The following is a 16,367-nucleotide window of genomic DNA, read 5'->3' on the forward strand; positions in this document are numbered from 1 at the left end:
ATGATTGTTTGGCTCAAACACTTTGCTTGGGTATAAAAGCTGGGGTCAAGACACGTGGCCATGTAGAAAAAAGGGTCAATATATTGCATACAGATGAAGGCAGTTGTCCCTCTGACAGACTACTTCCTGAACAAACAAATGTCACATGGATCAAGTCCATTCCTGTCTGGCTGTAGGCCAAATCAATTTCAAGTCCCAGACTGCTCCAAGCATACAGGTACTTTATACACGACCACAAGCTAAGCCAGCAGCTGCTTAGAGGGTGACCACAGAGCAGGATGTGTCAGAGGAATAGCTGTACACAGCCCACAGAACGTAACCTGCTCCAGGTTTCAGATGCCCGTTTTGGAGTGGATCCAGTTTCGATAGTAAGTCACTCGTGTGTATACTCCTGGTTTATTTGGCTTGCCACATTCATCTCCCCAGCTCACTATTCCCACAAGATACCAGATTCCTCTGGAATTCACATGCACCAGTGGCCCACCAGAGTCACCCTAAGGAGAAAATGTCAACAGACAGAAAAAAGTAAACAGCCATGAACTCAAATTCTCAAATTCTTCTGTTACAATTGGCAGGTATTTTTCTGTAGACCTCGGCTATAATTCAAGTTTCACACAGTTTACTGACAAGACAGAGGCTCACAGCCTATGTCTCATTCACACCCTCACATCTGCATTCTCTCACTTGTGCATTGTATATAAACTTCATGCAAACTGAAGTGCAGACTCCAAAAAACTCATGCAAACTGAAGTGCATGACCCTTGAAGCTCTTAATTTGTATCTATCAAGATATTGAAACTCATAAACTTAAGATTGCCCAAAGTACATTTTATTTCTAGAAAACATCACCTTCCACCCCACCTATTTCCTTTTTACTAATACCAATAAAGAGACTTACCTGGCAAGCATCCACCTGCCCATCCAAGTATCCAGCACACAACATTCCAGCTGTTATCGCTCCGCCGTACACTTGTCTCCTATTACAAACTGCAGTACTTATAATTCTCACTTCTGCTTGTCGAAGCTGATTAACACTGTTGCCTAGAAGGAGAAGTGGCATTACAATTTGCAGACAAGGTAAGCAAAATAAAAAACTCAATGATTAGGAGTAGCCAATTTTTCCTGCCATCACAGGCAATTAAGGGAGCTACCCAGAAAATATCTCAGGATTAAGAAAGTTAATACCTTCCACTGCCAAAGTCCTTTGCTTGTTCCCAAACATAACTCCTATCCATCTTTAATCATCACCAGATGCTCTTTAGCAAAATGGACAAATGGAATTTTGTACATATTTCAGTGCTGCATTCAGCTGTAGGCTACATGGCATGTCCTTGCTATCATTGAAAAGACCCATTTGGTTAACTGCAGTATAGCTTTGGGCAATCTCTACACGTCCCAAGGGTCTCCCATGAAACACAACCTATATAAGTCAGTGACTCTCACAAGCAGATTTATAGTCCCATCCTCTCTAACCTCAACAACACAGACTAATTTGAAAGAAGCTTACTCAAATCACTGGATGAGGCCTCACTTATGACCAAAGAGAGAAAAACTGATGAAAATTGTCATGGTGCATCTGCAAAAAATCTGAATAGCAAAAGAACCGTGTCAGAGCTAAACCCAGAGGGGCTGGAGAACCAAATGTATTCAACCAGTGCTGTGTGTACAGTAACTAAGAAAAGCTGCTCTTAAATCCTGTAAGACTAACCTTCAGGATCTTCCCCCCATTTCTGATCCACTGACCAAGCCAGAAAAAAAAGCAGTCAACTAAGTCCAAAGGTATCTCACTAGGACACGCACCTATTAAACACCAAGTCTAAGGAACTCAAAATAAATTAAAAAAAACCATAAAACTAACATCAGTCTTCTCAGACACATGTGTGACAGGGCACAGGGAGGCAAGAGACACTCACCATCATTCTCCAAAGCTCCCCAGCCAGTGACAAAACAGGAAGCGTTGTCTGGGAAAACGTGAGATGCTTCAGGAAGGCAGACACTGTGCACATCACTTGTGAACTCAATAGGAGAGGCAAGTTCCACAACAGCCACGTCATATTCATGATCAAAGAGAACGTCACTGTATCTCTCGTGAACAATAATTTTCCGGACTAATTTTTTCTGTTTTGGAGGTCTCAGCAGAATTCCAAAGCTGGCAGTCCACCTCCGAGGATCTCTTACTCTGTGAGATGTTTGAGGTTATGCCAGAGCCACACAAAACAACATACCTAAGGGAGCTTAGGTCTCCATTTAAGCATCAAAAAGCAATGTGACCAGGTTTGCCAAAGGGGAAGAGTAAAACTTCATTATCTTTCAGCAGATACAGATATTAGAGGGTCACAAAAGGTCAGAGCACCCAATAGTCCTAAGGCCTGTAGGATCAGAGAGGTGCTGATGACTTACCCTCTAAAGCAGTGGGCAGCAGTCACCAGCCAGGTGTTACTGATGATTGATGCCCCACAGCGATGGGTCCCATCGAGCTGAATGCTTGCCTGCCATGGCCATTCTCCCTCCCGTGCACGCTGCCCACCAGTTATTCTTTCCACTCCTGTGAAGGAGAATGCCTGTCTTCGTAATCCACAGCCTGTCAGAGAAAAGGCAGCTCTGCTTTAGCTGATTGAAGGCCCTCATGGCTGCAGGCACAGGTGTAACAGGGCAGGAATCTCCATCAAGAAACAGCCTTCACCTAAAGCAGGGAAGCCAAGTGCCATGGTCACAAGTGTCTCAGGATACATGCAGGGTAAACAAAGACATTTGGTAGAGGAGTCAGTACTTTTTCATTAAGCCAGTTTTCAGACACACGAGCCCATATGAATTCCCATGGGACCTGAAGGCTGTGTATCTGAGACACTGAAAAAAAGGGAGTTTTTCAGGTCACCTACAGATTAGCCTTGGCAGCAGCAACAAAAAAATAGTGTCCTCTTCACAACAATTGACTTACAGCCACTGTGCCAACAATCAGGTATTACCCAGCTGAAAAAAAGTTAGATTCAAACCAGTTAATTCTCATAGGCAATTTGAAGAGGGAAAGCTAACATGCAAAGTCTTCAAGAGCATGCAGTGGACTGATGGAGAGCCCTGGGAGGTACTTACGCTGTCTCCCAATTTCCAGAGGAGCTCTAACACCTCAAGGGGAAGCACAACAGGAGGACTGAGAACTTACCACTCTCCAAGGCCATGCCACTGCCTTGCTCTGAGTGTGGACAGCTCTTCTGCCTCTCCCACCCTCTGCTCTTTCCTTAAAGTTTAGGTCAAATCTGACAGACATCTATTGCCAAACCTTTCTTCAGGGAGGAGGGGGATGGAGGGAAAAAAAGTTCTTTGAAGGATTCCAGCAAGAATCATGGCCCACAGCAAAACTGTAGTCCTTCTGCAAACTTGCTAACAGCAGCTCACTACATGCCCCTACTTCCAAAAATCAACATTAAAGCAAGTGCTTCCCACCACCAAGCCAGAATGCTTGATTCTACAAATGTATAGAGCCAGCAAGACTGCAAGGAAATGAGCTGAAGTCTCCCCTGGCTCATGCACTGTCTACTGTTCTAATATCTGCAACAAATTTTATTTTTAACTTGTATCATGAAAGTATAAGGATTTTGTAAGCACAGAACCTCCAGCACTATGTCTCTGGACCTTTACTATAAAGTATTTGTACTTACAGTTGTTTAAAAGGTTATCTCCCTTTTCCTTGTTCAACTCTGGAATGAAAAGCAAAGACCACAGTAAGTTTATCTCATATGCTATGTGATCCAGCCCAGCCTCCCTCCCTGTACCCAGGATACAAAAATTAAATGGCTTGCATTGCTGCCTGGAGTGACAGTACAAGAAGTAGTAATTTGCTGTGTTGGAGAAATTTAGTTAAGCCTCTGTTTCTCACAGAAAGGCCACAGGATGCACATTTCTTGCCTTAGCTCAGAGCTAACAAAAGCAGCAGATGACTGCAAGTGGGTCCAAATTACATCTACATGTACAATGTGCACAGCCACCAGCAAATGCCTACAGGCCTTTGTTCAGGTTTAGTGTGGCAAGGTGGTCAGATGAGTCTTCACAAGTCCTCAGTGCTGGGATTGTCTGAAGGTAAACTGCAACATTTCTAATTTCTTTCCTACAAAAAAACCCCTCTATCAGAGTCAGACAGCAATCCACAACAGATTCATGGGAAAGGATTACTGCCCACTGATCCTCAGGATCTTGTTACAGACACTTGCTACAGAAATCTGTCAAATGACAAAGGAAATGGCAGAGGATAGAGAAGGGAACAACCTCAGCCCTGCAATTTTAATAGCTTGAGGACTCTGCATTTCAGTGCCTGGTTATAAAGGTTCTTATTCAATTTACTGTATGTCTTAAAGTGTTTGTGAACCCATGGTCACAAAGTTGGACCTTTTTTGATGAATTGAGGGGGACTATCTCATTCAACGCAACCAGGTCACACAGGGAAAGTCTCTGATGCATGGAGAAGAGCTCATACTGATAAATCAGCACCAATATGTTTTAGTTCTTTCCATGGTCCGTTTTCCAACTTCCCATGCTGTCAGCCTAACAGACAATTTTGAGAAGGCAAAAAAAGAAAACCAGAATAGCCCATATTTGCACACTAAGGTGAAATTCATTACGCTGAGAACAGCAAAATGTGAGGAAGAAATTCCAAGCTGAAAACACAAACCTAAGGCACTTGCCTGTGAGTTTAATGGTAGACTGGTCAACATTCAGGAATGTCGAGGTTGCTTTCAGCCTTCTGAGTAACACACGGTTGACTTGACCCCGGGTCGTTGCTTCACTGTCAGCAGAGGGAAATTTAAATACCAGAACAACAGATGCAAGCACTCCAACAGGATCTGGGCTACAAACCAACAAAAACAAATGGTGTAGTTCTCTTTGCCTACTAATGCTCCTGGTTCTGCTTTGTACTGCCTGCCTTCTTTATATGAGAACAGGTCTGGTCTGCACAGATGTCCAGAACAAATAGTGTGTCTGTGCTCAAGTAAAGGAAAATGATGACATGTCAGCAGGGAGCAAAAGCTTCTTGCTATGACAGTGATCAGAGGGAATTTTCTGGGAACAGTTAGGAAAGGGTATTCAATCTGCAGAAGTATAAAGCCAAGCTTCTCTTCCTTGCTGACTCTAAGGGTAACTGAGTCCTCAGTGTTATGAACACTAGAGGACAGCAACAACCAGACAAGTCACCCTTCTAGTATAACCCATGCTCCATATGGTCAACAGGTAGGAAGAAAATTTATTTAGCACATCTCTGCTTATTCCTGGCCTTTACATTACTTACCTTAGACTGACCACGTGGGACCTGATGTATCTTTTACTTAGAAAGGACCCCCTGAATACTTGAGATATCTGTTAAAAGAAAAGAGTGTGTTAAAATACACCTGCAATGAGTACATGCTTTTACAAGATAACATGTGTTTCTCATGAGCCTCTGAAACACATGAAAATGCCTTCAGATCTCCACCTCTACAGCAAAGCTACCACTAAATTTCCATCAGGGAATGCAAATCCAAAATAAACACTGAGTTGGCTGATTTCACTATCCATTCTGCTCTGTGCCTGCCAGTTCCACCACAGGGCTTGTGGAGCAGACACCTGTGCTTACCATCTGCATGTGCAAAGTCAGCTATGCATCTTTAACCCACAGCAGCAAGGTGTGTAAGGTAAGACCAGCCATGTAGGGATGAGGCACGATCACCTCTGACTCTATTTTCAATTACACATTTGCAGAACTCTTCAGCATAGGTCAGGTATAAGCAGAGAAACTTTTAGTTTACCATGGTTTCGATATGTTCACTGATGTTCCTGAACTCCTCTGTAGTTTGCCTTTCATACTGAGGATCATAGTCAACATTGGTGATTAGGAAAGATGCATTATAATATCTGTCTTGATCTACAGTGGAGAAAAAGAAGGAAAGGTAGCTGATCATCTTTAGTACAATTCAAAGATGCACAATATCTCACAGGACACGGCATAAGCAAGGGTTTCTGGACTGTGAAATTACAGCTTTAGCAGCACTTTGGTGAAAGGGGGTTCTGGACCATCCTGTTGCTCCATGGACCATCTAGGGGCTCATTTCTTCTTTGAGGACCATCCCAAGGAGCGCCAAATTACACCCACTACAACATTGCCCTGGGGTCCATCTTCTTGTTGGCCTAAGGTGAACACAGCACAAGACAAAGGAGCTCTTCTGACTCAGTCACATTCCCTCCTCCCCAGCTGCACTCTGTCCTATTCCTGCCCCTCTGAGAGGCATGTGGGGCAGAGCTGTATACATCTGTTCAGTGGTTGGGTTAATTTAAAAATCTGTCTCTTGAATGTATGGCAGAGAGGGGTCCTGCAACACAGAGCTGGCAAAAAGCAAAGCTGAGCTGTAGCTCTGCCACTGCTCCTTCTGGTGTCCTAGTGTAAGCCACAGCCTCACTGGCTCTTGGTGAGCTGAGATGGCCACATGATTCATTCCATTCATGGAATGCAGAAAAGCATTTCAAAAATCTCACACTGCTACCTCAGAGACTGGGAATGGAATGACTCAACTTCATTCATGAGGCAAGCGACTGGGAATGGAATTAATTGTCTTCAAGTCATAAGCCAAGATGGTTGAACTTGGTGATCTTAAAGATCTTTTCCAATTTTAATGATTCTATGATCTCCTACTGAAACTGGGCTCTTGGCAACCAGAACTGAGTTCTGAGGTCTGAAAAGCCTAAAGCTCTGCCCTGTCTCTTTCTGGAATATTCTCAGCTAAAGGGGCCGGGTTGAGTTTCTGCAAAAACCCCATTAAAGATTAAGCTTACTATGCATAGCCTGAGTACTAGACACACCTCTGGTTTATACAAAAGACTCTAATCCTTTGGTCAGTCAGTGGAGACACTGGATACCAGTGGGAAAAGGAGGGTTAAAACTGAAATCCCTGCTTCAAGTAAAGCACATTTCAAGTATTCTTACAGGTCTTCAGATCAATCTAGCTCTCAAATAGCATTTTGAAAGTTCTCATGTGAGTTTTATACCAGAGGAAAATTGCATGCCTAAATCATCAGGCAGGACCACAGTAGCAAGTGAAACACAACAGATTCCTGAAAGCTTGTCACAACAGAGTAGCAGGGCACTTACCATGGCACAAAAGAAATGTAATCAAGCCAATGATGAGAGCTAAGGCTACTATCACTGACACAACAATGACTGCGATCTTCCATGGCTCCAAGCGCCTTACTGCTCTGTCCATCTGGATCACTGCCTGCATTGAAGAAAACAATATGGAGAAATTCAACTCCAGTACAAAGACAATAGTTCATCCAGAATCTAATCATATCTGGCACAGCTTAGCTCAGCTGAAAAACCCTACAGAATGAGGTAGGTTGGGAAGGACCTCTGGACTCCGAGGGTCTGACTGTTTAAACTAAGCCCAATTAAAGTCGGTTGCTCCAGACCTAGTCCAGTCAAGTTTTTAGTATCTCCAAGGAGAAAGGTAACTGAGTCTCTCAAGATCTCTGGTCCAGTCACTGCCCATCTTCATGGCAAAAGCTTTTCCTTTATATTTAGTCAGAGTTTCCTGTCTAACTTTGCCTCTGTTGCCTCACATACACACCGAGAAAAAGTTGTGCAGGAAATGCTAGTAGAGACAATTTGACTTCAAGAAATACTACACAGATTTCAGGTGCAGCCAACTGCCCATACAGGTACTCAAACTGAAAATAAATGTAATAATTCATGACTGAAGAAATAACCTCTGCCCCAAGGATACTCTAGGCAACCAGAGATGCCACATAATACATAGCTTTGGTTATATTTAGTCGGTGTGAGTAGTAACAATTGTACAGGGTTTGGGGCTTACTGCTCCAAAGCCACACATATGTTGAGAGCAACCACATCCTGTCTCCTGCCAGACAATCTATAGAGAAAGAGGTACTTGTGTGTAAACATGACATGGCAACAATATCCAGTAGTAACTCTGAAAGCCAAGAGCAGACCTGTAAAATGGTAGAGAACTTGACTCACACATGGACAGAGGCACAGAAGACTTTTTCCTACACTTATGTCCTCCAGTGCAGCATTAAGCAACAGAACATTAGGAAAAATGCATTTTTGTGCATGTCCTCAGTAGTTTTATTGTAGGATGATGCAAAACCTTATGCACAATTATTAAAGATCCCAAATAATTCCACAGCACACCATGTGGTAATCGTCATGCCACATACTGAGTCCCTGCAACATGGTCTACATTAGTACATGGTATCAGAAAAACACCTGAGATAATCTCTCAGATATCCTGGAGAGACAAATGGCAGCAGCCAGCCCTCAGAGGAGGACTGGCTGGCTACTCACCATGCTGCTTTACACCCCTGATCCATGCTGGTATTGCCGTGAACCAGACATACTAAACACTGTTTTCCCCTTCTCAGGTCTGTGACACAGCATCTCTGAGCAAAATCTGAGAAGATGCAGGCAGGAAGAGAAGAAAGACAGAGAAAATAAGTGTTTGCAGGTTTTCTGATGACAAGGTGGAAAAGAAGAAATCACAGTGAAAGCAGAGCAGATTAACAGCAGGGGCTCCATCTCAGGAAATGTGCTGAGTGGGCAGATGAGCAGTAAAGATGAGGGTCTGCTGCACAAATCCAAGACAGCAAAAGGCAGTGAAGTGGTGAGAGAGGGGGATGGTGTTATACCCTCTGCTCTGATGGGAAGAAAACCAAGTAAAGCCACAAGGAAGAAATGGCAAGAAAAACAAATAGGAAAGAAAAAAAAAAAAAAAAACACCCCCAAGACTCCCCAGATAGCACTACAGAGGAAGGATATGAGAGATCTGCAGGCAGCAAGGGTGTATTCAGCAAGAGACAGGGAAGTTGGGAGAAACTTAAAGTTTAATCTCCTCATATAACATCTTGGTTTTGGCTAGTGAGAGCACTAGCCAAATGGGCAAATTTTTTACCCATTCAAAGAGGTGGCATACTGGAAAGAAAATGTTAAAATAGAGAAGCTTCTGTCAACATCACAACGGCAGGTAGTCACAAGCAGCAGCTTAGTGTTACCATAATATACAGGACAGGTGACCAAGATCAAGTCTTCTGCTTCAGAGTCACATGGCATGGAGAAAGCCAGTACCTCTCCTTCTGTTGCTCCTACTTTACAGGGGCAAGTTCTGCTCTTGCAATGCACAGCCCAAGTTTTTTCCCACCAGACTGGCTCAGTTTCCTGATGTCAAGGCTGTTGGGCAGTTGATAGGAGTTGGAAAACCCAGGCTGGCCAAGATTACTCCTTTGCAAACTACAAGTTGCAATAAGCACATAACACCCACCAGAACTCACCTGGCTTCACTGAGGCCTTGACTTCTCACTGTCTAGACCTGCACTGTATATACTGTCCATCAGCTCTGAGAGTTCAGCAGAAAAGGAGATTCAGATAAAAACCTAAAACCAGTGGAACTGTTCTGCCTCAGTTTCTTCAATCTGCTGCAGCCTTCCATGGAACACTCCCATACCCATCTCACAGCATTTCCCAGTCCCAGGGAATTGCAACATACCTCATGGGCAGTCAATTATTACTCTTGAGGGCAAGCCTCTTGGCTAATCAGAATAGCCCACTATGGCAACATGCCTCTGCCCCTCCTCAGTAGCCACATCTCATGCTTGAAAGAGGCAGCTTTTGCATTTCACTTTGCCCTCCTCACTGGAGAGCTTGTGCTTCCAGCCTGAGCCCGTCCCATCCATCTCAATCAGACTGGTTCCTGTCCTGCAGCTGTCCCCACTCCAAGGGCTTCCACTTGAATGGCAATAGGAGCACCATCCCTCCACTGCTCTTGGCACATAGAACACACAGCACAGCCCTGGCAGTGTATGGCTGACTCTGCAGACATTGAGGCAACTGTGCTCTTGGATTGTAACCGCTGCATTTTATGAACTGTATCCTGACAGATTTCCTCAAAACATGGCTTTATGCCAAAGTTGCAAAATTTAAGATTAAAAAAACTGAGCATCTCCTTGCCTGTGAGACTCATGCTCTCACAGGCAGCACTGTCCTTCCAGCCATCTGTCTCTATTTCCTTTTTGTGCAAATACCAGCTACAGCCACAAACACTGGCAGCACAGATCCCTTTCTCCTCCAATATTTCAGAACTGCTTGTTCTCCACAAGTCCCACAGACTTGCAAAGGGAAACAGAAACCTTAGGAAGTGCTGTAGTGCTGAGGGAAATGTAAACATGGGAGATAAGGAATAGAACCCTACACCACTTCTGATACTGATTTCACTTAACTTGTTTTTTAAGAAAAAGCTTTAAAGCATTCATATCATAGAATCATAGAATGGTTTGTGTTGGAATGGACTCAAAATCATCTAGTTCCAGCACCCTGCCAAGGGCAGGAACACTTTGCACTTGACAAGGCTGCTCAGAGCCCCACCCAGTGTGGCCATGAACACTTCCAGCCAGGGATGGGGCATCCACAACTTTTCTGGGAAACCTGTTCAAGTGCCTCACCAGCTTCACAGTGAAGAATTTCTTCACAGTATCTTCCAGGAGTGTCCTCTTCTCCAGGCTGAACAGCCACAATTCTCTCAAGTCTCTCTTCACAGGAGAGCTGTTCCAGTCCTCTGATGATCTTCACAACCCTTCTCTGGCCTTGCTCCAAAAGGTCTGTGTCCTTCCTATGTTCAGCTTATTCAGAGCTGCATGCGTACTCCAGTACTCTGCAAGAGCAGAGTAGAATGACCTCCCCTCAAACTGCTGGCCAGTTCTTTTGATGCAGCCCAGCTCACAGTTGGCTTTCTGGGCTGTGAGTGCACATTGCTGGGCCCTGTTGAGCTTTTCATCCACAAACACCCACGAGGTGTCAACCTATATCCACATACAGGTAATTAATTTGTATATCGGATATACAAATTAAAGTGGAAATATCTCTTCAAGACCAAAACAGTTTCTTCCCTTTAGCAGGATAGTTTTGTCTTCCATCTTGCTAAGTAACAGAATAGGAAAAAAACCAAAATACTTTTGCAATGAAAGCAGCAAGACTCATCAATTCCCACAGTGTACAGTTACCAGTATCCTTCAACTGCAATGTCTGTGTGCAGGACCCAGCTCAGTAGCCCCCATGTTTTGCTGTTTGGTTTTCTTTCTATTTTATCTCACAACTAGGCATGCCTAGCTTTGCTGAGACAGAGGCTAGGATGGTTACTGTGGGACAGTTCAGGTTATATCCACTCAATGCTTTCATTATGCATACACATAACACCTCCAAACAGCTCTTCACTCCCTTAGCCTTTTTTGCTTTGGTGCCACAGAGGGCAGGACTACCAGAATAACCACCTTGACAGGGATTCCTGTGCTTGGGACATCCTGCTCCATAGTTAGATAATTTAGTGGCAGGTGGATCCCCCTGTTTAGGAATTAGAGGTCTTCTCTGCACTCTAGTAACCAAGCAAATTCTGCTCCACCCAGCAACACTCAATGGCCAGAGAAACACTGATCCTCTGCAGTGCTGAGGAAGGCCTCCCACCATGGATACATCCTTTCCTTCTTCCTGTAGCAAAGAGACATTGCTTAACAGATCGGCGTTCTCCTCAGAAGGCCCCAAATACCACAGCTGGCTGTGTGATGCCTTCTAGAGTTTGGTGTTTCACACAGCCTCACATTTCTTGTTTCCTTATATCACAGGCTTTGACTTTTTTTACTGCCCAAACTTCACTAAGCTACAAATTAACTCTTAACAGGGCCGACAGGAATTCAGCATTCACCCTCTAGCATGAATGAGATAACTCAAATTCCACAGGAGCAGAGATCAGACCCAGACACCACTGGGAGCTCTCAAAGGCCAAGTCCTTTCAGCTCTTAAAAATACATCTTTGAGGTCTATATCTGGCAGCTTTCAGTCTGCAGTGAATTAGTGAGAAGTTTCAAACCCAAGATCCTTCAGTTCAGTACAGACCTGCTTATCTTGGCAATACTATCGCGAACATTAAACCTCCTCCAGCAATCCGTGTTCTCATTTAAAATATGCGTCATTCCCAGGGGGCCCAAGATAATCCCTGAAGACAGCAGCATCTCTCAAGTTCATAGCACAGCTAATTCAGGTTGGGAAGAGCAAATTATTAAATCTCCTAGCTTACACACCTTGGCTCTGAGACAAAGACTGTGATCCCTAAAAAGTTATTCTGTACTGAAAAAAAAATCCAAATGAATTATTTTGAAAATAAATATATTTTAATATAATTAAGTATTTAAAATGCACTAAAGTTGTGTTTAGAAAGAAGTGTATTAAATCAAACCAAGATACAAGATATTTTAATAAGCAAAATACAGCAAGAAATAAAAGTAACATTAATAGCTATTGACATATTATGAAGAAGAGTTATACCAAAATTTTACAGAGCAAAAATTGGTCTTCCTTGTGAAACCAATGAGAAAGCACATAGGATTTCAGGTTGGACTTCTGATCAGCCCCAGATGAATTCTTTACCTTTCAATTTGGAACATTTACCCAAAAGTGAAAGACAAGCACAATACACAGGTGACAAGCTGGTTTTCCTCTAAACCTGTACCAAATTTCCTAAAAGGTTACTATATTCATTCACAATGCAAGTGATGCAAGTTCAGCTCCCACCTCTGACTGACAGGGTTTGATTCACTATATTGAGATTATCCATCTTTTCTGATTGATAACACACCTTACTGTGTGTCATCAAAAACTTCAGCAAGAGCAATACCAGCAAACTGATCAGAATGCATCTGTTCAGACAAGAAAAGAAAGCGTAACTTTATCATGTGGCCTCAGTCACCAAATTTCTGGATAAGCAGGGAACAGCCACCCTGTTCTGCTTTACAGATCTGCCCTTGATATTTTTTGACTTATTAAGCTAAGACCTCAGAGCATCCCCAACTAGATTTGCTCTTAAATTAATTCAAACCATGTTTTCTTGTACCAGCTCTTTACTGAAAGTGTTTTGCCACATTCCACGGAGAATAAAACATGCAACCTCTTCTATGTGATCTGCTGCAGTCTTCCTTCGTTTTTTTTGTTTGGTTTTTTTTTATACCCCTGCCAACTGATAATCCAATATTCTCAGATGAGCCAGTGGCAGAGTTTGGGTGGCACATCTGATGGGGAGGGTCTTTCCACTTTTATAGTCATGACCAGTTTTCCCAGCTGATAGATTCAGGTATATGCCTACAATCAGCCTTCCTAGAAATAGGACCTTTCACAAGACAACTGAACAGACTAATCTGCTGGCCTGGTGAGCATGATTTAAAAATCCAGACTAGGTCCCTGGAAGTTTCTACCTTGGCAGGGTGGTTGGGACTGGCAGCAAATGGGATACATCTGGCTTATTCTAGGAGGCCTACAGAAAAAGCACAGGGCCACAAAGCAAGACTTGCTAATTTCACTCCCACCTTTACCACAAGCAACCACACGAACCTAGCATTTCTCCTGTGCTCTTGTGGCATACTCAGGACACGCACTTCTAAAAGAATGGGACAACAGTCTCAGCTGCTTTGAGAACCAAAGCAGAAGAAGCTGGTGCCTGCCTAAGTACTGCCAGACCCTTGTTTGGATGAGGTCAGTTACCTACCAGCCTCAATTGCTCAATGTTTGATATCTCCTAAAGCATTCTGATACAATGAAAGACTTCCAAACATTGAAGGTATCTGCTGAGGGAAATGAAGTGTGCGTTTTTCTATGCGTCATACTAAATCAGCTTGATCTCCCCACACCCTTGAACAGCCCACAAAAACAGTAGGTGCTGCATGCCACCCCTCTGCAGTCAGATAAGGCATCAGTAATGTATTTGCCACTTACTAATTGAGCTCCTCCCCTTAACCATCCAATTTTACCAAGGTCTTGCTGCTTCCCCAGAGCACACTTCAGCTGGGTAAAGACAACTGCCCCGAACACAGCTCCTGTCATTTGCTTCAAGATTCAAGGGCAGCATTCAGTCTCTGGGATGTCTTAACTGAGAGCTTCCCATCAACTATATCCATGATGCCAAAATGCTGCTCATACAGGCTTCCCTGGTTATCCGATCGCCTCTGCAATCAGCATGAAAGGTCTGCTATTCCTTACTCTCTCATCCATTTTGCACACAACTGTTTGGAAGTTTTGAACTCTTTATTTGTTGGGATAGAGGTAGCCTCCTATACCACTACAACAGTCTGTAGGATGTAACTGTAATGCCAAGGACTGAGATATCCTTTATCACTTATTTGTCTTTCTACAGCTGACTACCACAGCCAACCTCTTGAGACTCTCGTGTTCTGAAACAAGTTTTAGCAGAAGCAAGAGGACTACTCACTACATAAAAACTTAAAATTTGCATGGACACTGAGAGATCATCTCAGTGTAAAGAAAATGTTAAGTACATGGCCACTGGCTGCAATCAGTTTAAGATAAATTTCTGTAACTTTAACATTTTTACCTCTCAGATTTCCCCTTCCAGCAGTGTTTGGTCATAAACAACATAGACAAATATCTTGCTCTGTTAGTTTGGCAGTCGCAGATGATAGCAGTAGACCTCTGCTTTCCAGCCCTCAAAAATAGCTCTGCCTGCCTCCTTTTGTTCTTCTTTCATTTCTTGAAATCTACTCCAAAAACAAGATACCACACAAGCAGGTACAGTCTCTCTGGGTTTTCAGTTTGATTTTCATTCCAACGCAGGGTGGGTGAAATGGTCAGGTGCCAGATTTGGTGTGTTTCCAAGCTGATTCTGCACAGAGTAACACTTCACTGGCTGCACACCAAAGCCCATTAAAACAATCAAAAGCACAAGAAGCTACTTTTACCAACTGTCCTCCACTCATCCTCTCATCCAGCAGTTGTGTCTACAACACATTCTAACTGCGCTAGCACAAATGGTAGGTCAGTCAGCGCACTGTGAGATGACTCTCACCTGCCCTCCACATAGGCCACCTTGATTTGCCATACTGTGTTGTAGATGAGCTGGAGAATTCTCAGAAAACATGCATTTTGGGTGAGGAGAAAGGCTGAAATATCAGAAGAATTACTGATGCATGAAAGGCAGATCAAAACAGAAGCAAGCTCAGCACTAGTGCCACTCTCCCCACACCCTCGGTCGAAGCTCTAACTGCCCTATAAATCTACACACAATGTAGCCGTGCTGCCCAAAATACCAAGAAGCAAGCCAGAAGCTCATGGCACTCACCTCTGTGTACCACTAAGAGTCAGCAAGAAGTCTTCTCTCTGGGAAGAGCTCTCTCCACCGTCCTGAGCACCACAACACACTGTGCAGCATCTCAGCATAGACTTGAGGCTTTATCTCCTGAATTAAGAAAGAAAGGAGTCATAGGCAAGTCAGAACAAACAAGTCCAGCAAGTCTCAGTGACAGAGGCTTACCCAGTAGCATGATTCCTCCCCTAAAACAATAACAATACACTTCTTTCATCACACCTTTCATCCAGGAATCCTGAAGCCTTTTCAGAGCATTAGCTACACCCTGCAACACCCCAAATCAGAAGAGCCATGAAAATTTTGCAAGGACGCAGAGCTTATTTCCTTCTTTGGTATAATTAAGAACAAATCAGAAATTGTGGGAAGGATCAATGCAGAAAATTTGCATGTTCAAGAGACAACGTTCAGCCCTAGGTCAGGTAAGGAACTGACAAACTGATGCAGAATCAAAGGTATGTGCCTCTTAACTACCTTGAACTTCCTTGAAATTGGACATTTGGCCAGAAAAGGATCTGCCCTCATAACAGCAGCTAAATTCAATTTTTTCATTCTTCTTTAACTCCTTAGATGATAATTTTAATTGTGGTCACCTAGCTACACATACAATTCTATCCTGAAAAATTCTGCTGTGTCATAAACATTATGATATAAATATTTTCAGGTTGTAAATAAGAAGTTCTACTTTTGCTAGTGACAGCAAGTTATCTGGCAAACAATCATCACAAGCTCAAACTCTAACCTAAAGTAGTATTTCTGAAGGTTCAGAAATGCTTTAAGTTTTAAAGTTTTAAGAAGTTTTAAGTTTTCTCAGTATCACTAAACTTACTAGAAGATGTATGTGACCACATAGCCTGACACACAGATTTGTTTCAGAAGGACAATAAAGAAGACAGACCTCACAACAAGATACAAATGGCACACATTTTCTTTGCTCTACTGCAATAAACTTTCTAACCTCTAGGGACTCTTTTCCTCCACCTTAGTGACCTCCATTTGACCCCTCTGCAGCTCAGGGATCACCAGCTTAGTAACATGCTGATGCAAATACACCTTACATGGCTGGAGCTCTTCCTTCCACTTACATCAAGTCCATAGGCAAGTAACAGAAAGACTGCTTTTGGAGAATGCCAGCTTCCTTTGAGTGAAGCATAAACTAAAGATAAGCCTTAGCCTCTCATAATTTGGATTCAATGTCTC

The 16,367-nt window shown here is 43.2% G+C and overlaps 1 protein-coding gene across 1 annotated transcript; it reads right to left on the reverse strand.

The window, feature by feature from the left end:
- Positions 1–238: 238 nt before the first annotated feature.
- Positions 239–15,241, reverse strand: LOC118686448 (transmembrane protease serine 11B-like protein). Its single transcript, XM_036382677.1, has 11 exons — positions 15,144–15,241; positions 12,654–12,714; positions 7,112–7,235; positions 5,775–5,890; positions 5,279–5,346; positions 4,677–4,840; positions 3,657–3,695; positions 2,401–2,581; positions 1,914–2,179; positions 899–1,041; positions 239–494 (listed from the first exon to the last, which is right to left on the reverse strand). Exons 1-11 carry the CDS (start codon positions 15,239–15,241, stop codon positions 333–335), a joined length of 1,422 nt encoding a protein of 473 aa, XP_036238570.1. The 3' UTR covers positions 239–332.
- Positions 15,242–16,367: the final 1,126 nt, after the last annotated feature.

This window comes from Molothrus ater, chromosome 4 (assembly GCF_012460135.2).
Source record: "Molothrus ater isolate BHLD 08-10-18 breed brown headed cowbird chromosome 4, BPBGC_Mater_1.1, whole genome shotgun sequence".
Taxonomy (NCBI): domain Eukaryota; kingdom Metazoa; phylum Chordata; class Aves; order Passeriformes; family Icteridae; genus Molothrus; species Molothrus ater.